The sequence below is a fragment of the Tasmannia lanceolata genome, unplaced genomic scaffold (genome assembly GCF_043159265.1).
Source record: "Tasmannia lanceolata isolate RefF3 unplaced genomic scaffold, GAP_Taslan_0.1 ptg000037l, whole genome shotgun sequence".
NCBI classification, from domain to species: domain Eukaryota; kingdom Viridiplantae; phylum Streptophyta; class Magnoliopsida; order Canellales; family Winteraceae; genus Tasmannia; species Tasmannia lanceolata.
Genome location: NW_027518714.1, coordinates 3,581,396 through 3,605,564, shown reverse-complemented (window position 1 = coordinate 3,605,564; position 24,169 = coordinate 3,581,396). Strand labels below are relative to the sequence as shown.

The window sequence follows — 24,169 nt, the reverse complement described above, 5'->3', positions numbered from 1 at the left end:
CATATGGTTCTAGTTCTGTTCCAAACGTATATGGTTTGGTTCTGGTTCCAATTTCAGGGAACCGATTATATATGGTTCGGTTCTAGGTTTAACCCAAAACCGAACCGAACCATGTCCACCCCTAGATCCTACAAGTTATTATTTATTTTTTTAGGCAGAAGACCATCTAAATCAAGTTAAAATGGGTAAAGGGAAAGCAGACGGTAAAAAGGGAGGGCGGATTTATCATTACCTATTACAAGAGCCTGCAATGAGAAGCAATGATGTGGGGCAGCTCATACCTAACAAACATACTCTTAGGCCCTGTTTGTTTTAGATTTTGAGAACCGATTGTGAGTGCAAAACTGATTATTAGACTCAAATTTCCGTTAATAATCAGTATTATAAGGCAGTGCCTAGGCATCTCGGGAAGATACAAATTCCCTCATGCGTATTAGCCTCGTATAAGCTCTTTGATCATTTTTATGTTCTCGGAGGTGTTAGTTAAACCCATCAATGCATGCCAAAGACTGAGCTCCATATTACAATATGGGGATACCAAATTAAGGAAAATTTACAGACACGCTTATACAAATATTGTGAAGCCACCAGAAGCAAAGGACAATTTGATATTGAATTATCACAAAGATATTACTTCCAACATAACAAATAAACAGATTTATGCCACTGGAACATACCAGGTATACAGGACGGCCTCACCCATATTGAATGTGATTGGGAAGATTTCTCTGGAAGCCTTTGAATGAATTGATGCAACAGTGTCATTCCAAGAAGATTAGCAAAATTACCCATTCCAACTCCATGAAATCTGAGGCTTCAAGAAGTTATATGTTGTGCTAGTGACAGTTGAAGCGTGGCTAAAGCCGTTGTGAACACTTCCAACGGCATCAATTTCGATCCACAATACCTTAATTTTATGTCACAGCTCTTGGAACCCGCATGCCGAACCCATGTTTTACTTTCACAACTCTGCTCAAATGCAAACAGTGCGTCAAGATGTCAGCATATGGACTACTTGGAAGTGCTGGCACAAAACTGGGAATGAAAGTGTTATTTCAAAACCATATGGATTTCCAATGAATCCTTAGAAAGCGAGCCACATAGAATGTAAAGATACCACCATGATACCAGCATATGGGATTGATATTAGTTCCGAGTATCATAACCAAAATGGACTGTTCAACAGAAATTTTGAATGCACCATGAAAAAAAAAACAGAAACTCTGATTGTTCATTTGAGTTGTTTTCCAAAGCCTGAATTGTAATTGCACAAAAGTACGTTTATCCATTACTTAAATAGTCCGGTTTCCATCTCCTTTCAAACTGCTGGTCCACATGGATGGCCCACCAGTGAAGCAAAGAGTGACACAAACACTCATACACAGTTGAAATCATTTACATTAAGAGCATCTGCAGACCCCACTGTAACCAGTGAAGGAAGAACATATAGTCACAAGCAAAAGATAGGATAACACAACATTTCTTACGAAAACATGAAAGGACAAGGAGACCAAATCTACGAAGTAAAGATGGAAGCTTCTAACAATAACAGAGGCATTGAAAAGACGAGTAGTAAGGTCAGTGGTCTTAAAAGATGTCAGATTTGTGACACTGACAATCAAATAACACCAAGAACCCACCCCATCTATTGTCCAGTTTCCAGAAAGCCAACTAGATTATGACAAGCAAATAATTCTGCAAAATATATAATATTCCCAATTAACCAAATTAAACACAAGGAACTTATGAATACAAACAGTAGTTTAACATTACTCTCTCCAATTTATAGTGCACATTACAACTTTAGTCTTCTCACAACAGTACCATCATCTTGGACAGTGACAAATAACTCATCATAGTAAGCATATTGGTTCAAATCTTCCTTTTTTTTTTAAATGGTGAGAATTTATTAGAAAACCGAAACCATTACCGAGACAATCATGGGAGCATATTGGTTCAATCCTGATGATTAAAATTATTTGAGCCTCAAGTTGTAGGCAGTCACATAATTTGATTGCTGGTTAGGAGTCTGATTCTTCAACTTACAGAGTTCTTCTAAAGAAGAAATAGAAGACTAGTTTTAGTATCATGACCTACATGCAAATCCCTTAGCCTTCAGTCTTTTGGTGCAAGTTTCAAGACAGCTGGTAAAGAATTCTCCCATTTGAACAGTAAAGCCAACTGGTAGCTTATCGGACAAGTCCAAAATAACTGGGCTTTGTCTCATTAGAGACAAGATCCTTCCAGTGATCTGGACATAAACTTTGCTGCCAATAATTAGTGTACCCTTCAAGGGGATCCTCCCCATCTAACTTGTTTTTCCCAAGGAAGAGAGGTACAATTAATCATCGGAGGATTTAAAGGTACAATCATGGATACTGAGAGATGAGTAATTCCTCTTCTTTTTCATATATGAGATGAGTAACTTTTGTTTACAAAGTTAACTGTTTATGATATTTTGGACAGCTGGGAGAGTATTTGAGGGGGGATTCTTTTTGGGGTGCCTAAAGATTAGCATTGACAGAAGTAGTAGGAGTGGCCCAGTTCATCGGGTACTATGGCATAATAACTCATGAAAGTCAACGGTGCCCCTTATGTTCTACTGAGACCGGTCGGTGGGACTGAGGTGATGATGGATGATACAGGAAGGGGCTTTAGAACTAATCAATATTATATATATGGGATTTGCTAGCGTCCTTCGCAGAAGGCATTTCGCGGATGGTCTGTTCAATCTGACAGCAGTCACACAGGCTCACTTTTCAGCAGATTTTGTCTCCATTCACGAGGTGGCTGCTGTCAGATGCAACAGACCATCCGTGAAATGCCTTCTGCGATGGACGCTAGCAAATCCCATATTATATAGATCTTCCTTATGTTGTTGAGGGTGATAAATAGTTCTACATAATCTTATGCACTCAATGAAACTTCTGAGATTTTATCTCAGATAAGGGAGACTCCAATTCCTTATGTTCATACTTTATAGAGGGGCATCAACCTCAGATTTCCATCATTTTGCTTACATTGATCTGAAGAGAAAAAGTACAAATTTTCAAAAAAAAAGAAGATGTCCAGCATTTTGCGGACTTGTTTTTGGGTTTTCTTGTATGGTTGTCCTCTAATATATGCTTACATTGATCTGAAGAAAGGCACACTAAGAATCACATTCTACAAGTCAAACTGTATATATCTAACATGAGTGGTGACCGAACATTAAGAACATACCAGCAGAATAAGAGAAAACAAAAAAACTTGTTGATGCAAGTAATAATTGATTTGTGATGCATTTTTACATGCTACAAAAGAAACATCAGGTAATCATAGCAAAGAAATTAGGACTTACGTCGGGGCGAGTTTGCCAAGACTAACTAGCTCTTCACCAGTGGCCTCATCCACAACTCTCCCAGATATATCAATAATGTAAGACATGTCACTGCTCGTCGGGAGTCCTCTAGAAGCAAGTAACTCAAAATCTTTCGGATGAAGCTCCCTCCCATTAACAAAAATACCAGTATTTCCACCAGCACAATTCTTGGGCATGGGATAATTGAATTCTTCAATAGATGGCTGCAAGACATGTAAGATTGTTTCATATATTTTCACTGAGATAAATTTTATCAACAAAAGGAGATTCCTAATCTATGTTCAAATTTGGTGGCTCTTACAGGAATTATGCCAATACACTGCTGGCCCATGACACCCCAGAATCCAGCTCGGCAATCGTACCTGGTTGAGGCATATAAAGAAACACGAGTTAAGAACATAAATAACTTAGACAGAAGAACGGTATGTGCATCTGTATATGAGCTTCTTCAGATAAAGGAACACAAACGGACAGATTTATATGATATGTGTTGCATCTCACAAAGAACTATTTGAGAAATATACGCCACTGATGTTAGATAAAGTAACTGTTATTGAAAATTCAACTATCGATTTGTGGCACATCTTACAAATTAATTTTCAGGAAATCAAAAGGTCTATGTATTCACTATTTCTGTGTTTTCACAAGTGATTTTCAATATAATCAACAACATAGGACTTTTCTTGAAGAATCTCAAATTAGTTTCTAGTCAACTTGAAATGCGGAATCAAGACGACAAGGAACTCGAAATATGGCATTAATGAAGACCACAATCAGAAGAAAGAGCAATCAATAGACTATAGATTCAAGGTGCAACATAAGCTACATCTTGATAGACAGATAGCAAAGATTACCAGAATATGTTACATAGTGAGGCCACGAGTTATTAGTATTTATAAAAAAAAAAATGGACGTTGTGGATTGCAAGAACGGGGCCACAACATTTAAGTGAAGGTACCCTTGGATTACGAGAGTAATCATGGAATCAAGACGACAAGGAACTCGAAATATGGCATTAATGAAGACCACAATCAGAAGAAAGAGCAATCAATAGACTATAGATTCAAGGTGCAACATAGGCTACATCTTGATAGACAGATAGCAAAGATTACCAGAATATGTTACATAGTGAGGCCACGAGTTATTAGTATTTATAATAAAAAAATGGACGTTGTGGATTGCAAGAACGGGGCCACAACATTTAAGTGAAGGTACCCTTGGATTATGAGAGTAATCATGGAATCAAGACGACAAGGAACTCGAAATATGGCATTAATGAAGACCACAATCAGAAGAAAGAGCAATCAATAGACTATATATTCAAGGTGCAACATAGGCTACATCTTGATAGACAGATAGCAAAGATTACCAGAATATGTTACATAGTGAGGCCACAAGTTATTAGTATTTATAAAAAAAAAATGGACGTTGTGGATTGCAAGAACGGGGCCTCAACATTTAAGTGAAGGTACCCTTGGATTACGAGAGTAATCATGGAATCAAGACGACAAGGAACTCGAAATATGGCATTAATGAAGACCACAATCAGAAGAAAGAGCAATCAATAGACTATAGATTCAAGGTGCAACATAGGCTACATCTTGATAGACAGATAGCAAAGATTACCAGAATATGTTACATAGTGAGGCCACGAGTTATTAGTATTTATAAAAAAAAATATGGACGTTGTGGATTGCAAGAACGGGGCCACAACATTTAAGTGAAGGCACCCTTGGATTACGAGAGTAATCATGGAATCAAGACAACAAGGAACTCGAAATATGGCATTAATGAAGACCACAATTAGAAGAAAGAGCAATAAATAAACTATAGATTCAAGGTGCAACATAGGCTACATCTTGATAGACAGATAGCAAAGATTACCAGAATATGTTACATAGTGAGGCCACGAGTTATTAATATTTATAAAAAAAAAATGGACGTTGTGGAATGCAAGAACGGGGCCACAACATTTAAGTGAAGGTACCCTTGGATTACGAGAGTAATCATTATAAGACAGACACTCCAAGTCATCTAGCCTTAAAGAAAAGACGAGCCCTAATTTTTTGGAAGACAAAAAGACAAACCCTCATGTTTCCACAGAAACAAAAAACTTCTTGAGACTTGAGCAAGAACTTTAGTTTTCTTAACATGTCACATGTATGAACATTAGTTCAACAGGTAGGAAATGTTGATTCATAGATGATAATACAGGTTATAAAAACACATGCTATATCTTGAAAGAAGGATTATGCAATAGTTGACAAAAGAACTTTGATAGCACTAGGCCTTCTAAATTGTGTAAGCCAAAACCTAAGATGCAAATAGTCCCACATCGGATAAGTGGAATGGATGGGAATGGGTTATAAAGGAGTGGGCACCCTCCCTCTAACGGCTAGCTTTTAGGGTTTTGTCAACATTGGATGAGAGAAATATTGGTCGACGGGAAATGAGATTTTTGATGAGGGTATTGTCAAACCGCTCTTTTTGAGGAATTCTGGTTTTTCTAGGGAGTTTGTGGGTGAAGCCTATGGAGGTGTCGATTGCTTTGTCCCTCGAAAACCCACATGAGTTTATGAGGTAATTGACTATGAAAGTGTTTTGGGGAGTTGGGTTTTCAGTTATCAAAGTGGTAGAAAATGGAAGAGATAAATAAAAAGAGAAAAATGTTGTTCTATGGGTATTTCTTAAGAGGAAACAACAGTTAGAAAGATGATATACATTTGGAGTAATGATCCGAGACCAATCATCACAATTTTAGTGGTACTTAGGTCTCCTTGATTGCCCAATCGATCACATGTACTGATTATGATGTTTTACAAGCATAACAGGTCACCTGGCTGACAATGGATACCTAGGCCAGAATTATCCAGAAATGAACTTGGAGAAGAATTTTGAAATTTTGTCCGTGGATCAGGTATTGGATTTGTGAACTGATTATAAGAAACGATCACTTTTTGTAATGGAATGAGCTCACCCAATGGAGTTAGAATTCCCTTCAATTGTTTGAGAAGATATTGAGTGGAGAAGTTCCAGCAGGAATTAGGAATATCAAAACCCTTCAGAGTCTTCTTCTTTATACAAACAATCTCTCAAGGCAACTACCTATTGATATACTTGACCTCATGCAGTTGAAAAACTTTACTCTTTTTAATAACCATTTTTCAGGAGTCATACCCTAAGATTTGGACATTAACAGTAGTTTAGAGGTGATAGACTTCATCAATAATAGTTTCATCGTTGAGATCCCACCGAATCTCTGCTCCGGGAAACATTTGAGGATTTTAAATTTGAGTCTTAATCACCTTCAAGGTACTATACCTTTGGACATCGGAAAGTGTGGGAGTCTGCAAAGGTTGATGCTCAGTAATAATAACCTCACCGGTCTCCTCCCGAATTTTGTCAAAAAATTCAATCTTTTGTATATGGACATCAGTGGAAATAATATCAATAAGTCAATTCCATCTATCTTGGGAAACTGTGCAAATGTCACTTTGATTAACTTGTCAAGGAATAAGCTTACTGACCTTATACCTCAAGAGATTAGGAATCTAGTTAATCTGCAGATTTTGAATTTGTCTTCCAACAAGTTACATGGTCGGTTACCTTCACAATTTTCCCATTGCAATTGATTATTCTTATTGGATTTAGGTTTCAATTCATTCAATGGTTCAATTCCTACGAGTCTAACAAACTTAACATCGCTTTTTCAATCGAAACCTAAATCCAGTAAGAATAAGCTATTGCAAAGGGAAAACTGTGAAGGCGGTTCCAACCATGTAACTTGTTGGAAGACAAATGCAAAACCTGCATATTAACTAGATTTCCAATCTATTGAGGTATAAGGCCTATGAGCCTGTTCCTCGACAAGTTAATCAAAGTGACATTTGCACGGTTTCCCGAGCTAGATGGAATGGACCCATTGATATTATTTCCATTGATGTCCTTATATAAAAGATTGGATTTTTTTGACAAAATTCGGGAGAAGACCAGTGAGGTTATTATTACTGAACATCAACATTTGCAAACTCCCACAGTTTCCGATATCCAAAGGTACGGTACTTGAAGGTGATTAAGACCCAAATTTAAAATCCTCAAATGTTTCCCGGAGCAGAGATTCGGTGGGATATCACCGATGAAACTATTATTGATGAAGTCTATCACCTATAAACTACTGTTAATGCCCAAACCTTGGGGAATGACTCCTGAAAAATGGGTATTAAACAGAGTAAAGTTTCTCAACTGCATGAGGTCAAGTATATCAATAGGTAGTTGCCTTGAGTGATTGTTTGTATAAAGAAGAAGACTCTGAAGGGTTTTGATATTCCAAATTCCTGCTGGAACTTCTCCACTCAATGTCTTCTCAAACAATTGAAGGGAATTCTAACTCCATTGGGTGAGCTCCTTTCATTACAAAAAGTGAACGTTTCTTATAATCAGTTCACAAATCCAATACCTGATCCATGGACAAAGTTTCTAAAGTCTTCTCCAAGTTCATTTCTAGGTAATTCTGGCCTATGTATCCATTGTCAGCTAGGTGACCTATTATGTTTGAGAAACAGCACAGTCAATACATGTGATCGATTGGGCAATCGATTAGACCTAAGTACCATTAAAATTGTGATGATTGTTCTCGGATCATTACTCTCCAAATGTATATCATCTTTCTAAATGTCGTTTCCTCTTAAGAAATACAGATAGAACAACACTCTTCTCTTCTAGTAAGCAAAAAAATTAGGCTACTGCTATTGGCACTACCATGCTTAATAACTGCACTGAATTCTCCTCTTTTATTATTAAAACACGTCAATGGTTATTAAAGTTCCCAAAAAGTTCTCATAAGCCTAAAGAAAAGAGAGACCTTGAAGAAACTATCCTTCTACATAAGTCCTACGACAAGTATGAATCAACCAAAATGTGACAAATTTCTAATACGGGTTCGAAGCATAATTGTCTAAGAGAAAATTTACTCATTGCTCATGGCTGTGAACTAAAAAATGATCAATTCCATTTCAAACCCTATTTGGCACCCAGGAGCACTCTAGGCTGGTTCTTTGACTTGAATTCTTGGTGATGTAACAAACTCAAAGACAAACAGTTCCAAAATATACACTGTGTCCATTGTTTTTATATTGGCCAATATCTCTGTTTATCTTGGTATTGGCCAACAGATGACACGAGATACAAGGCTTTATACGCAAAAAGTTTATAGGTCAATAAAAATTGGAACTTGCGAATGCGTACCCAGAGAAGCCAACCACAATGGAGATAACCAAATAGGATGGTTATGGCCGATTTCTCAGATTTATCAGCTTGTATCTTCATTTAAAAGTATTGGCTGAAATGACCAATAAATCGGCACTTTAAAACCATGGCTTCATTTGAGGAATAATATCTGTCCATGTCTTCGAAGATGATGTCAGCCCATCAGTCATCCACTCTGACTGCTCTCTACATGGATGGTACAACTTATCTAGAAAATTTACTCTGTGTTGACCAAAGCAGATTCTCAACGCTGCAGGTTTATCAGAAATAATAAGAAGACATTTTTATATGTGTCCCTTAAACCAGTATTTACAAAGTCGGACTCGGACGAGAACACAGCCAAGGTAAAAAGGAGCCAATTTGGGTGAGACAATGATAGATATTACCAACTTTTTTATTAACTCAGGCGAGTCAAATGAGTTTTTAACTAACTTGGTAGGACCAAACTTGGACTCGAAAGAGAACTTGAGCAAGGTAAAAGAGACTTGCGGGCAAGTCGATGATGGACTCGAAATTTTTAAACTGTGTTCTAAACAACATGTGTCCTCATGACGTTTTACCAATCACTACATTTCATCTTTATCCTGTATCTGGCTTTAAATTAGTATGCACAACATGGATACTGAGCACAATTTATTTTTTTAAAATGATAGATACTGAGCACAAGTTCATGCCTGTGGAATCAAATTTTTCAGTTTAGTCCCTGCAATACAAATAGTGTACAAATTCATGCTAACAGAAAAGGAAAGAAGAACAGTTTCAAGTTACAAGATAGGGAAGATAAAAAAATACCTAAAACTGCTACATAGCATAACAACTAAACCAATGTTCAGAATTTTCATGTTTATCCTTTTTTTCCTTCTTACACTTACGTCCACAATGAAGCACTTGTGCAGGTTTGATACTTAGGGTCCAGATGTTTTAGCATTTCTAGACTAAAATAACATAATTTAAAAAAAAAATATTAAACAAAGAAATGCCATCTCCTTCCTGAGAGTTTTATGTGGCTACCATTTTATTCCCAGCAGATGAAGTAAACAAGTAAAGCATGAACTCCTCTTCTAAAATCAAGAATAATTTAAAATAAAAATGACAGTTACACATTTCGACATGAAAATCAATGCATCAGTTCATAGTGATGATGTTACATAAATGAATAGTAAGACTTAAAGAAAACATTATTGACATTATCATCCAACTTCCCAGACATTAAAAAGTTAGGAGATGCTTATAGGGGATAAAATTTCGTTCATATGCATCAAATAGACTCATTTCACTTAACTAAGCTAGTAAGGTCAGCAAATAAATTGTAAGATCAACAAATTGTATAGCACTATAACTTACATATGTAGAAGATTCAAAATAATGAATATAGTTTATGTGAACAGGATCTTACCAATACTGTCCAGGAAGGATTGGTCCGGCTAGCTTTTCAGCCTTCTTAACCAAACGGTCTGGTATAGGCTGGCCATTAATTGAAACATTAGTTTTGGCATCTTCCAACGGTTGATTAGATCTACCCAAGTCTCTAAAGCTCTTCTTAATCAATCCAGCGAAAAATGAGTCACCCCTTTTGCTGAACCTAGACCGATTTTCTTCTTTGCTCACCTCTCCAGAATCTTGGGACATAGCCGAATTTGCGTAGTCATTGTATGAGACTTCCACCTCAGTTGCCACTGATGCATCTTTCACTGAGTTCTGTCTAGAAGTGCCACTTTTGGAAACCATCTTTTCCTGATCTGAGTGTTTACTCCTGTTTCCATTTCCAAACTTGCTCGCCACGAGATTGGTTGGAGAGTCTCCGTAATGCTCATGACAAGGTGAACCCTGCACTGGAGGAATTACATCTGAATTCAAGGGCAGCTCCATGGAATTGGACATATTTCTCTGAATGACCATGCTTTCAGGGCATTCCTCATTCTCGGGAGAACTGAATGACAGAGAAAGCCCCTGATTTTTCTCAGACGCGCTTATGTTTGGCATGTTTTCTTTTCCGATCACACAATGACCGGCGATAGGAAACGGAGCAGATGAGACAGGCTCTGTACCCGTGGATTGGATGTTATAATTCGAATCATCGTGATCTTTGGAATAAGTGTTTATAATTCGTTCATCCATGTTGCCATGAGAGAATAATTCCTCATTCTTCACATCACCAGAATCATTACTGACCTCCGATTGTAGATGTTTGGGTTTTGTAGGAACAGAAACAATAAGCCTTTTGCCCTCAATGATAAATGTGATTACCTTAGAGCATGCCCCACAACGTAGCTTATGCCGATTCTCCTTTATAGACAAAATATTCGAAGGTAATTGTAGCAATTCAAAGCAGTTATAGCATGTTATAAATGGTGCACCACCGGATATGGGTTGGCAAGTGCGTCCATTTCCCTTTACACGCATGGCCCTCTGTGGAAGCGACCTCCTAAAACCACCCATATCTGAATCGAGGTCGCATGGTTTCCTTGCAAGGGGAGGTGGTTCACGAGACCGCATCGGAGCATTACCAGCTCTATGGTTGTAAGCAACTGGGCCAAATGTACCAGGACCATCGTGATTATAGAACATGTGATTCGTTCCAGCATGAGGTAAATGTTGGTTGCAGATAACAGAAGGTGGAACTTGCGCAGGCACTTGCCAGTGTTTGTTGTGACAATTCAAACACGAACAAGGAGGAAGATCATAAAATGCATTATGTGGGTATGAAACAAGGGGATCTGGATCAATTTCCATGTAGTTCCCAGAGAGGTGATCCCCTGATGGTCTTTGTGGATATCGACGATATGGGTGGGGGGCTTTCTTGAGCATTTGAGACCCAAATGGCTCCATGTAACCAAGATTCTTATTCTGAGCATTATTTGGAGGATAACCGTTCCGCATATCCATATCATACCTATTCATCACAGGAACGGGTTCGTTGTTCAAGTAAGATGGCCTGCGAAAACGGTTATCAGGTGGATACAGCTTAGACGAAGCCCTAATTGGAGCAGACGAGCTTTCGGGAAGCCAAGTATCATGACCATCATAAGAATTTGGGGGCACTAACCTTCTATTAACAGAAACCCTTTCCTTCGTGTTTTCTGATACATCACAAGATCGACTAAGCTGATCCCTCAGCTCATCTATCTTCCTCAGAAGCTCCGCTCGATCTTGTTCAAGATACTCAACTCTAACAGACGTATCTGGGTCCTGATCCTTAATCTGCTTGCCATTGCCATAGGCAGAATCAAGGTTGTTTGACGTACCTTCGTCGGGATAGCGAGCGAACTGCACACCCTCAACTATAGCCCTCGGTATTTTCCGAAATGCCGACGTTTCACATCTCTCTGCGGCCTCCCAGTTAGCTGTTTGTCGGAATTGACAAGTTCCACTAAAATTTTCAATATGGGCATTCATTCGTGCATCTTTTTCCGTGTTCTTTCTCATCAGTTCATCTGAACTTGAGTCCAGATTGTTCGAAACGACCCAGTTCTCGACCGGGGCTTTCGAAGAACGCCTATATTTACCACCATACAGCGAGCTATTGGGTTCAAACTCTCTGCCAACATTAGAATCATTGGAAATATTCCGATTTTCAGTTCTAGAAGACGAACTACTACTCGAATTCAGTTTTTTTCCCGGCAAGACTCTATCCCTTTTCCTAAATTCAATACTTTCGCTCTCTCGATCAGTCTCCGAAGTTTCCTTCAAAACAATTCCCCTTTTATCAGGAGATTTCGTTGAATTCTCACAATCTCCACCCCTTTCTTCATCAGATTTTTCCGAGGAAACAGACTTCGTTCCAAGTAAATGTTTTTTCACTGTAATCAAAGAAACCCTAATTTCAAAGAAGGAAATAAAATCTAAAGTAAAAAAGGGAAAAAAAAAAAAAAGGAAAAATTAAAGAAAAACAGATGAGCAAAGCTTGCATACCTTGCAGAGTCGCATCGCAGCCACCACATCGATAGAGTGGAAAATCAGGAAGCTCTGGGAGAAGATTTTCGCATTTAGGGCAACGAACTACTCGAACTTTAGCCCCTTCCGCCATTTTTAGAGGAAAATAACTCTCCAGCTAAAAAAAGGACTCTTTTTTATGGAAACACAACTTCTGATAAAGATGGAGCAGAGAGAAACCCTAAAAGAGTGACATTCCTATGAAGAAGAGAATAGAAATCTCTGAAACTCCATCAAAATGCTGCAATTAAAACCCCAACACATGAAAAAACCCCAAAAAATTCATCAACAGTTATCATTCTCGCATTTTTAGGAGTTTCAGAAAGAAAGAAAAAACAAAGACCGAGTTTTACTCCATTTTCCTCAAATCGTTGCTTCTCCTTCTTGCACTGAAATGAGAGAGAGAGAGAGAGAGAGGTTTTGAAACTGAGATTTGCCGATAAAAGATAAAAGCTTGACAAGAAAAAGTCGAATCGGTTTCCCAAGAAAGATAAAGGAAAAAGATAGAGAAAGAAAAAGAGAAAAGAGAAAGAACGAGAAACGAGCTTTTGAAGAAGAGTCGATTAGCAATTTAGCAGAACCCCCTTTTCACATACCATAGGTAATCGGCGAGTTAAGATGAAATAATCGCCAAACGCGTAGATATAGCCATATAGGGCTGCACTTATTTTTGAGGAGAAGTCATATATTCGCCTCCTTTTCTTCCCCGGGCCACCCTCTTCTAGTGTATTGCTGTATTAGGAATTTAGGATGGCGCGGGGAAGAAACGGGGAGAATATATCATTTTCCTGTTAGAGTTGGACTTTTATTAATTCGGTTACTATATCATTATTCTTATTAATTTGACTTTTTTAATTGGAAAAATTCTTCTCCCACACGTTTACGAAATTTTCTTCTTCTAGAAAATTGGAGTGTAGATATCTTTAACTTACTCAAACTTTTAAAGAACTAAAATTAAAATACAAGAAAATGCAATGGGTAAACAGTTGCTGCGCTCGAGTGGTGGAAACAAGAGTAGGCCCACCTTTTTTGAGTGATCTAAGCATTCATTTGAAAGGCCTCATCATGGATGGGATGTGTACCAAAACTCAGCTCCATTGGATCATCTTAGGGTGTCCATTTGGGGGTGAGAAAATGGACAGATACTGTTTATCCACAAATCTGCCCATTGTTTTTGCCCCACAAATGGAATGACAATGGAAAGAAACGTGGTTAGTATAGATTATAGATTTATCTTGGAAAGATGATAAAAAGACAATGGCTACTAGGCTCCTAACTGCTATGTTTTGGGTTGCTTGTGCCGGGTATATGATCAGATCCATTTCTCCGGACAAATGCCGTAGAGAACGCCTCAATCAGACAATCCTATGGTCTCGATCTATCGTGCCCTGTTTAAAGTTGGAAATTTGTCCCCTTTCTTTACATGGAACAGCTAGCTCCAGTGTACGTAGTAATCAGGTCCCTAGATACACCAGAGGTGGCTGTCCCAAGTAGATTTATCACTTCCCAAAATAAATGGTCGATTCTTGTAGTCCTATCTTTTGCATGGGATCACAACGACGTGGGTGACTCCATAATTTTCCACAACATCAACTGTCCCCACTGCGGGAAGCAAAATTCAATATTAGCATCAACTCCATCAGCCGTCTCCCTAACGTCTTAACTCCTAGCTAGTCTGACGAATGGACACATGATGTAGATTGTTACAATTAGGTGCTGACGTAACCCTGTCCATCCAAATTACCGCCATCTATTATAGTGTAAATTTACAAATATACTCCTACCATAACATTCTTCTAACATAAAGCCCAAAGCAGTCACTTCAACCTTTTTATTGAATCGGACATTTAGGGTGTGTTCTTCAACTCTTCTCATTCTCATTCTCGGTTGTTTCGGTGTGAAATGGGCGGACGAGAATTGAGTTACGTTACTCAACGCTTCTCATTCTCCGTTGTTTCGGTGTGAAATGGGGGGAGAAGAATTGAGTTACGTGACTCCGCATCGCTGCCCTATTTGGTTGCGAGAACTGTAGGAGAAATAGAGAATTGAGTTACGTTGCTCAACGCTTCTCATTCTCGGTTGTTTCGGTGTGAAATGGGGGGGGAGAAGAATTGAGTTAAGTGACTCCGCATCGCTGCCCTATTTGGTTGCGAGAACTATAGGAGAAATATTGGAGATTGGTGGAATATCAAACGCCATTCCATGTATGGTTGTCACCCTGTCTGGTTGCCAAAACCGTAGGAGAAATATAGGAGACTGGTGGAATATCAAATGTTATTTCTTGTTTGGTTGCCAATATTGCATTCAAATTCCATTTGATTCACTAACATGTTGTAGACATCATTATTATTTTTTTGGACACTTAGTGCCCCATGTGACATTTATGTGCCCTCTACACATCTACCAACCAAATTTTAACCACAATAAAATTTTGGTAGAAGAATGGTGCAAAAGGTCTTGCCTTTTCTATCTTTCTCTCTCTTTTTTTTTTTTTTTTTGGTAGTAGGTAAGATGGGGTTAGGCAAGACCTCGACCAGATATCATTAATGGAAAAAGGAGTACAACTAGGGGGCTTAAAAAGCAGCCAAAAGGGAACATGCTCCCTTCAATTTCAACTTTAGTATTTGCCTTTAACCTAGATTTGGTACCCCCACTATCTCCAATAGACACGGAGACCTCCATTATGTCTAGATTTAAATAGAAACTTGTCTTCAAAAAATTCAGCATCCACTGATTCTACTATTATGTTGCTATTAAGGTCTAAAAATCTATATGTTTTGCTTGTAAGTGAGTACCCCATAAAGGCACACTCTATGGCTCTACTTCCTAGTTTTGGTTTCTTAATATCTGAAAGTTTTACGTAAGTTAAACATCCCCAAATCCTGAAGTAACTTACATTGGGTTTCCTATTCTTCCATAGTTCAAGAGGCGAGACTTTAGTTTTATAGGACTTCAATTAAGAACATAGCAGGAAGTTAGAATTGTTTCTCCCCATAAGTTAGAAAGGGCTCTTGAACTTAGGAGTAAAGCATTTGTAAGTTTCACTAGTGTTATATTTCCTTTCTGCAACCCCATTTGAGTAAGGAACGGTTCTTTCATGCATAATTCTTAATGACTTAACAAATTCAGTAAATTCTAATGATTCATATTCACCTCCTCTATCACTTATAAGTCTCTTAATCTTCCTAATAATCGGGAGAACAAATAACTTGATGCATCATTAAAAATGATATCTTTCTCTCTCTATCTTTCTCTCTTCTCTCTCTCTCTCTCTTTACTCTCTAATTTTTGGTAATGACACCCCGACTACTCTTCGAGAAAACTGCTATGTAACTAAACACTACTTACTACTATTCCACTATTCTTCTAGAGAAATAAAATGCTTGTCAACTCCCTTTTGACTTCTAATTATATTACTTTCCCAGCCACCCCCACGCAACCAAACATAGAATTCATCGTAAATAACAACCAACTACCACTTAGGAGTCAGAATTTTCAGAAACTAGTAGCATGGGTTAGATTTGCCAAACACTATTCTCAATCTTTTCCCCGTTATCTGAAGTGAAAAACAAGTGGTGAGATTGTCTCAATCCAACTAAACAAATAAGATTGCCTTATTCAGTGAGATTGTCTCTTTGTATATGTGTGTGTGATTAAGGTAAAGAATACACCGTGAAATTCCTGGAAAGAGAGGCCCAAATATATAAGAGGAATGCTAAACTAAAGAATGACCTTTTAAAAACCAGATGCAAGTGCGTCCCCATTGGATCCACGTCACCATGTCTTATTAGGATCTTCTTTAATTTTGCATTTTTCAGAGCCCTTATAATGCTGTTGTGACCTGGAACATCCTGTGTGGCGCCCTTCAGTTTAGCAGTCTTGAAAAATCGTCGCCCAATAGAAATACATTTTGAGGCGGAGAAGGTCGTATCGTATTGGTGGTGTACTGGTGTGTAAACGAGGAATCGTTGTCCTTTAAAAAAATCGGCGATTTTGCTTTTCTGATAAAGCCTGGTTTTGGCGGTTCTGAAAAGAAGGTCGGGAATGCGTATCTCATACTTACATAAATGATTCGCAGTCGAGTGGGTCCCACCGCCGCGTTACCAAGTACTTTCTCCAGCTCTAGACACGGGGTTGAGTGCAGAGACAAAATTGAATCACAGAAATACCCTCCTTTTCCCATGAAATGACCAAAATATCCCAGTAAGTCCTACAAAGCAGTTTTGGACTCAAGTAAAGCTAAAACATTGACTCATCCGGATCAAGATCAACGGTCTTGATGTCATCATATACATGCTCTTCTTTGGTAGATGTAAGACCCAAAATTGGCTTTTATCATTGGAATATGACGTGCTACGAAGCGTTCTCTCATATTATATGCATGTGGTTTTGAAATTAAATATGCAATTGCTATAGAAATTATATAGTTAGGTCTTTCAAAGAGACCTTAGTGACATGATTCATGATCTTTGATCAATGAAAAATACATTCTGAAAATCCCTTTAAGCAGATGATTTTTGCACGTATCATACAGATGAGATTTTATTTAGCATCATACCTAAATCCACCGAGTCGCGCGCCCTATATCGCCCATCAGATCAATGATCTCAAATTACCAACTACAGGTTTGCACTAGATCATGGTTGCTGTCGACCACCAAAGCTAGATACTCTTGGTGGTCCATATCTTGTGATTGGGTGTAAAAAGACTAGCCTATTAGCTGCCGACACGTGTCTCGGGGAGGGCCTATCACAGACCAGCCTATTAGCTGCCGACATGTGTCTCGAGGGGGCCCACCGTAAACCCCGCATTAGCAGGGGTAGTTTGGTAATTACGGCAGAGTAGGTGAGTTTGAACCTATAGCTGGTCGGCACCTGTCTTGGAGCATTAACTCCCTAACTACCCCATTTTTCCTCTATAAAAGGGCTTTCGAAGCTCATAAAGAAGGTAATAACTTCTTACCCACCACTCTAAAAACTAGCTCCGCACTCTTGCTCATACTGACTTGAGTGTCGAAGGGCCTGTCCGGAGGAACACTCCGGTTGGTCACTCTGACCTCGTTTGCTTCTGTGCAGAACGCGGCAGAACTCAGTTTTACAAGACTCATTTCCTTCACTTCGGCTCCTCGAGTCATCCAGCTCGGCTCTTACGTCACTGTCATATCTGTTATCGATTTTAGGCCTAACATCTTGCAAATAAGAACAAATTTAAAAAAAAAAATGTACACGTAGGTCCTATATTTTGTGGCTTGGATAGAGCCATAGAGGCCTTTCTTTTTCAGATAGAGTGGCACCACGCAATACTTCCCTTTCTCGAGTTATACACGGTACTCCTATGCATATGCTATTATTCTTGCTAATTGATATCTGTGTCACATCGTTGATCGAATACATTGTCGATAATGCTGTCCCGATTGACGTCTCATGGATTGTACTATCCATGAAAAAAGATGGCAACAATACTCTTACGAATATCTATATTTGCACCCAATTGTTTCTTCTTTTTATGGTCTCTACTACAATTCCCATCAACGTAGTCAAAGCTTACAAAGTAAATCAGGGTGTAGATACCGAAACAGAGGGGGTATGAAAGCAGGTTGTTGTCTTTATTGACCGTCCAATATCATGTTGTTTGATCAGAAGGTTAAAGATCATGCTATGTCAATTGAACGGTCTCGATTGATTCATGCGTATCCAAAGTAAAGCTACATCTGGGAACAGGGAGAAAAGACCAGACTTATGCTGGCGCAGTAGATTTTTCTGTAGATAAACAGAGAACGATTTTTGCAACCACGTGGTCGGTCTCCTGCATGTAAAAGAAAAAGCAAAGGGTATTTTCGTCATTCAAATACCATAGGAGGACAAAGTAAAAAGGGTGTTCTGGTCAGTTAAAAATAGAGAATGGAATGATAAAGTAGCGCGGAACTCGATTCGGTTCTTTTTGTCTTTTTCCAGAATCCCGAGGAAAGGGGGGCTCCGTACAGTGAGTCCGAGACTCCCAATGCAAGTCCTGAGTTGGGAGCATTCCACGTCAGATGGTATGTTGGTTGTTGAGACTTGAGAGAAATGTTATCAGCACACAGCTGTATTTTGATGAGGACAAAAAAACACATGAAAGCCATGTTGCTACACACAAACCACGCCCAGACGAATTCAGCCTCTAATTTCTCTCTGATATTGGCACTACCGTGGTTTAATAATTTCACTAACTCGTTTTGTCCTTTTTCATTTAAACAGCTGTCAAAAGTTATTTCATTTCCCCAGCCTACCCATAAAAATAAAAAAAAGTTATTTCATTTTTCAAAAAAGCTCTTAGAAGCCATTTAAAAAGGAAAAGACAAGCTAAGTTTGTGCAATTATTAAAACATTGTTGAGCCAATATCAGTAGCCTTAAAATATCTTCAATGCACTTTAGTGGGACCAGGGAAAAGGCGCATCCACTTGCTACATTGGCACCCTTGAGTTTAGCATACCATATATATATATATATATATATATATAGAGAGAAAGAGAGAGAGAGAGAGAAAACGGTTCATACACATATGTGTAGAGAGTTCTCTACACACTAGCTTAAAATACAGTGGGGGCCCACATTGTTTGGGTGATCCAAGCCATCCATTTTAAAGGCCCTCACATAGATAGGGTGTCTACAAAAAATCAGATCCATACGATCATCCCAACCCTACGATTTGTGGAGGTAAAATGGATGTCTTTAAACCTTCACAAATTAGTCCATTTTTTGCCTCCACAGTTCGAATGGTTAGGATGATCCTATGGATCTGATTTTTTGTCGACACCCTATGTATGTGAGCGCTTTAAAAATGAATGGTTTGGATCACTCAAATAATGTGGCCCCCACTGTATTTTAAGCTAGTGTGTAGATAACTTATCTACACATGGGTGTAGGAACCGTTTTCTCATATGAGGAAACGGTTCCTACACATATGTGTAGAGAGTTCTCTACACACTAGCTTAAAATACAGTGGGGGCCCACATTGTTTGGGTGATCCAAGCCATCTATTTTAAAGGCCCTCACATAGATAGGGTGTCTACAAAAAATCAGATCCATAGGATCATCCCAACCCTACGATTTGTGGAGGTAAAATGGATGTCTTTAAACCTTCACAAATTAGTTCATTTTTTGCCTCCAAAGTTCGAATGGTTAGGATGATCCTATGGATCTGATTTTTTGTGGACACTCTATCTATGAGAGGGCCTTAAAAATGAATGGTTTGGATCACCCAAATAATGTGGCCCCCACTGTATTTTAAGCTAGTGTGTAGATAACTTATCTACACATGTGTGTAGGAACCGTTTTCTCATATATATATATATATATATAGAAGATGTAAAAAGTCAGGGGCTTTGCAAAAGTCAAATGAAAGGCCACACTCATTGGTTTTTTGCGTGCCCTTGCGGGTTGGGTTTTTCCACTTTAAACCCGATCGTACCCGAGATTCACCCGGGTTTTCAAAACCTAAAATCCACCCATTCTAAGACCGACCCATGACATTTTCAGGTCGGGTTCCTGGCCAAAGTTGCAACCCTAATTGAGTAGAGCACTACCGAGATGGGAATGGGAAGAGAAGCCTGTTGAATTGGTGTAGCCTTATGAACTGGCCATTGCTGCTTAGGTCTCAAAGATGGAGATTTTCATGTGACCTTGAAAAATAGATTTTTATGTTTGTTTTCCCCAATAGTATGCTAGATCTTTCTTAGAGTCTACTAGGCCAATCAGCTCTCGGCCATACACCGTTCATGTACTTAATCATTGCTTACTGATTCGGCTCTACTAACCTTTTGTTAAATTAAAAAAAATCTGCACCACAATGTTTTTATAAGATGATGGGGATGAACCACCTATTTTATACCATTTTAACTAGACCTGGCAAACGGGTGGGTCGGCCGGGTCAACCCGCGGGTGATGCGGGTGCGGGTCACACGGGTCGGGTGAGGAAATGACCTGCATTTTTGCGGGTCAGAATTTAGGTGACCCAGGCGGCCCGCGGGTGGGCCGGGTCAACCTACGGGTCACCCTCAAATTCAAACAATTGCTTATTTTGGGAAATGTTATCACTGGATTTTGATGAGGGTGGTATGGCCGGCACCGTGGGATGATCCAAACCGTCCATTAGATGGCCCACAGGCTAAATAGGTGTTGCCCCAAAAATCATTTCAATAGGTTGATCCTAACCCTCCGATCTATAGAGGGTTAGGATCAAGTGATCAACCCTCTAACATTCAAATCGGAGGGTTGGGATCAACCTATGGTGCTAGCCATAACCTATTCAGGCATCAAACCCTTAAAAAATAGATTAGCATGACAAAATCACCATCCTTGGCATTAGAAAAAAAAGCCATCTAACTAGATTAGCATAACAAAATCACCACCCTTAAAAAAGCGGGTGCCCGCGGGTTGACCCGACCCGTGTTTTTGCGGGTTGGGTCACTCGCGGGTTAGTTTTGACGGGTCACTAAAACTCAGACCCGTGCCCGCAAATTTGCGGGTCGGTCGGGTCGACCCGCGGGCACGGGTCGCTTTTGCCAGGTCTAATTTTAACCAATTGTCAAATCTATTAAGGGCCCGTTTGGATACCTCATGCATTTGTATTTTGATTTGGATACAAAACACATCAATCATCCTCATGATCATGCTTTAAGAGAGAGAAAGAGAGAGCGGAAGAGAGGGGGGGATGTCTTGCTGCTGCCGGAGCAACGTTGAGGAGCAGCGATGGTGAAGGAAATATTGATTTCCAAATAATGTCTCGCAGAACAGATTTGAACATCGGAATTTTTTGCACTGTTGTAGCTGATTTGGAAATCTAAGGAACTGATCTAGTTCCAAATATCAACTAAATCCAAATCTAAATCTTGTTGGTATCCAAACAGGCCTTACATAAAATTCTCAAAAGTAGTTCTATTTAAAGGGAAGGGATTTGCTAGGGACCACTGCAGAAGGCATTTCGTGGCCATCTGTTGTACAAGAGTGCAGCCACCTCATGAATAAGACAAAATCTGTTGAAAAGTGAGCCTCTGTGGCTGCCCGAGAAACGCATACAAGAAGTGGCTGGGAGGCTTGATTTGGGCCCCAAACCAATTATTGGACTCAAATTTAAACAATAGGTCTAGGCCCACAATCCGATTGTGGGCCCTAAACCAATTATTGGACTCAAAATAAAGCGATCGCTCTAGGCCTACAATCGGTTGTACAATCTAAATAGAAGCAATAGATTGTGGGCCCTAAACCAATTATTGGACTCAAAATATAGCAATCACTCTAGGCCTACAATCGGTTGTACAATCTAAAACGAAGCAATACCCATATCATTTCCCTCTAATCTGTGGAAATGAAAAAAATTTCCCCTTCCCCAAGAAATGTTTTTCCTGCAATCCAACATAGCATAAAAATGATTGAAATTTAACCCCCTTTTGTTCGACTTTCCAAGAAATGACAATAATAAAATGAGGGTGGAAATATCCTTTCTTCTTTTCCATTGACTAACAGGCAGAGGAGGAAATTGGTAGTGGCACCGGCAAATTTGCCTCTCGACTTAATTTGCTTTCACAATTGTCATGCCTTGATTTGATTTGCTCTTACAATTGTCCTGCCTAACAAATTGTGGGCTAGGAATGGGACCAGGACTATGTGGGTCAACTCGACTACATATACATTTTCTATGAAGATCACAGACCAGGAACTATGCGGGTCACCTCGACTACATATACATTTTCTATGGAGGACTGATCCCAAAGGTACCAATCGTGTAGTACTGTTATTACATTGTGGGCCTGACCTATAATTGAACCATGTTCACCTTCCAGGCTATCGTTGGTACCCAAATTTCAAACAAATCATGCTAACAAGACAAACCTAATTATCTAATTAAATGTAGTCAGAGGTTAGATGGGACCACTAATTTTTATGGGTTTTGCTACGTTAAGCTGCATTGGGAATATGTTTTTACACACGTTCTGAGAATGTTTTGAGATTTTTATAAACGTTTAAAGACTTCTGTTGGAAATAAGTGTGAAAACAATAGTAGAATCCTTCAACCAGCATGCTCCTCGACTGATATTTAAGGCTGTGAACAATCAGTAATGAGGGCTGCTAGCAAAATGGGATTTTGTTTCGAAAATAAAGATGAAATCCCATGCTGTGACAAATGTGCAAAAAAATTAAAAAGGTGAGCTCAAGTCCCCATGAAATGCAAAAAAACAATGGAAATGACCGGATCGTTGGTCAGTTTCACTTTCTTCTTTATTTTCCAAATGAAATCCCGTTTTGTTAGTGTTTTCCGTCGGTAATAAACAAAGATGGAGGCCCATGGATTATTAGGAATGCTACAGCAGTCTGTCCCTATAGTGTTCATCATAGAAACAAGAATGCTTACACATTTTAATGATAATGTGAGAGAATGGCGGAACGCAATATTCTTTCGATAAATAATTTGTTTGAAGTATTCATGAAGAAAGATTCAAGTAGGCTTGCTAGAACTTGTCAGAGATCAAGCTATGATGTTTACAGCAAATGATGGGGAAAATATGGGGTTTCATTCCTAATTCAAAGAGGTTGACCTAGAAAAGAAGGATGTCGATCGAGTTAGAATTCATGATCGAGATCGAGATCGAGTTGGATCATAATTAAGATGCAGATCAGTAATGTATGACAGTACGAGGAAGATTTTTTAATGATTTGTATGAGGAAGATATTAAAATCCATATAGCAATCAATGATATTAATCCAAATAGCTCTCGGTTGATTTCCCTTCCTTCAGCTACTCAGATATCAGTTCGCTAAGTTTGAAAAATCCAAAGAGCGCAAACTAGCCACGGAGATTGGATACGATTTCCCGATCGGAGATCCATGGATCACAGACGGTATCTCCTCATGAGCTTCAGCAGCCCTCGGGAAGTTTGTACGGCATTATAGCTATGATTGGGTGTACTGTCACGTGTGTCTACTTACTAGACTCTAGCAGGCTATCTGAATCTATTGAACATTTCTCTTCTTGGATTTTCTAATCTTAGGTAGATATTTTGAATACACTCTAGTAAGGAATTAGCCCATACTTGGATTGAAAGAAGATTAATTCGAGGGTGAATTCTCTTTAATTAGGGAAGAAGATTAATTCGAGGGTGAATTCTCTTTAATTAGGGAAGAATGGTGAAGATCATGGGCCCCCTCATATACAAAATCTATGACATGGAAGGGGGCCAAGCGGCCAATATCAATCCAAGCAGGGACCTAAATCATAGGCATGATGAAGTTAGAAGTGAGCCCTAGCCATGTCCATCTGTAATCCAGTTATTCTAGAAGAATTTTAATTGACTCTACACATGAGTTCAGGTTAGGTAAGAGTTTATGTTCACTTGTCTCCACTTGGTTTTGTGCTTCTAAAATTCTAGCTAGGAGTATTTTTAGGCCTATATATGAAATTGTTTCCCCAATTTTTTATGTATTTAATACTAAACAATGATGGATGGTTGGGATTTCGTAAGTCTTAGGGTCAGTTTTTTTTTTTTTTTGATAGGTTAGGGTCAGTTGTCCTAAGTTAGGAAGGAGATTATTTATATGAAGTTGTATGCACAGATTTTTGAAGCTATTGAAATA

General features: G+C 38.9%; 1 protein-coding gene across 2 annotated transcripts; it reads right to left on the bottom strand.

The window, feature by feature from the left end:
- Positions 1-496: 496 nt before the first annotated feature.
- On the bottom strand, positions 497-13,321 carry LOC143860583 (uncharacterized). Of its 2 annotated transcripts, XM_077371292.1 has the most exons (6): positions 13,156-13,319; positions 12,539-12,800; positions 10,023-12,426; positions 3,663-3,723; positions 3,341-3,564; positions 497-969 (listed from the first exon to the last, which is right to left on the bottom strand). In XM_077371292.1, the coding sequence occupies exons 2-6, from the start codon at positions 12,651-12,653 to the stop codon at positions 915-917; spliced, it is 2,859 nt and encodes a 952-aa protein (XP_077227407.1). In that variant the 5' UTR covers positions 12,654-12,800; positions 13,156-13,319; the 3' UTR covers positions 497-914. The 2 variants fall into 2 exon arrangements, with proteins under 2 accessions (XP_077227407.1, XP_077227406.1); XM_077371291.1 differs by having other exon boundaries at positions 12,539-13,321.
- Between the last annotated feature and the right edge of the window lie 10,848 nt (positions 13,322-24,169).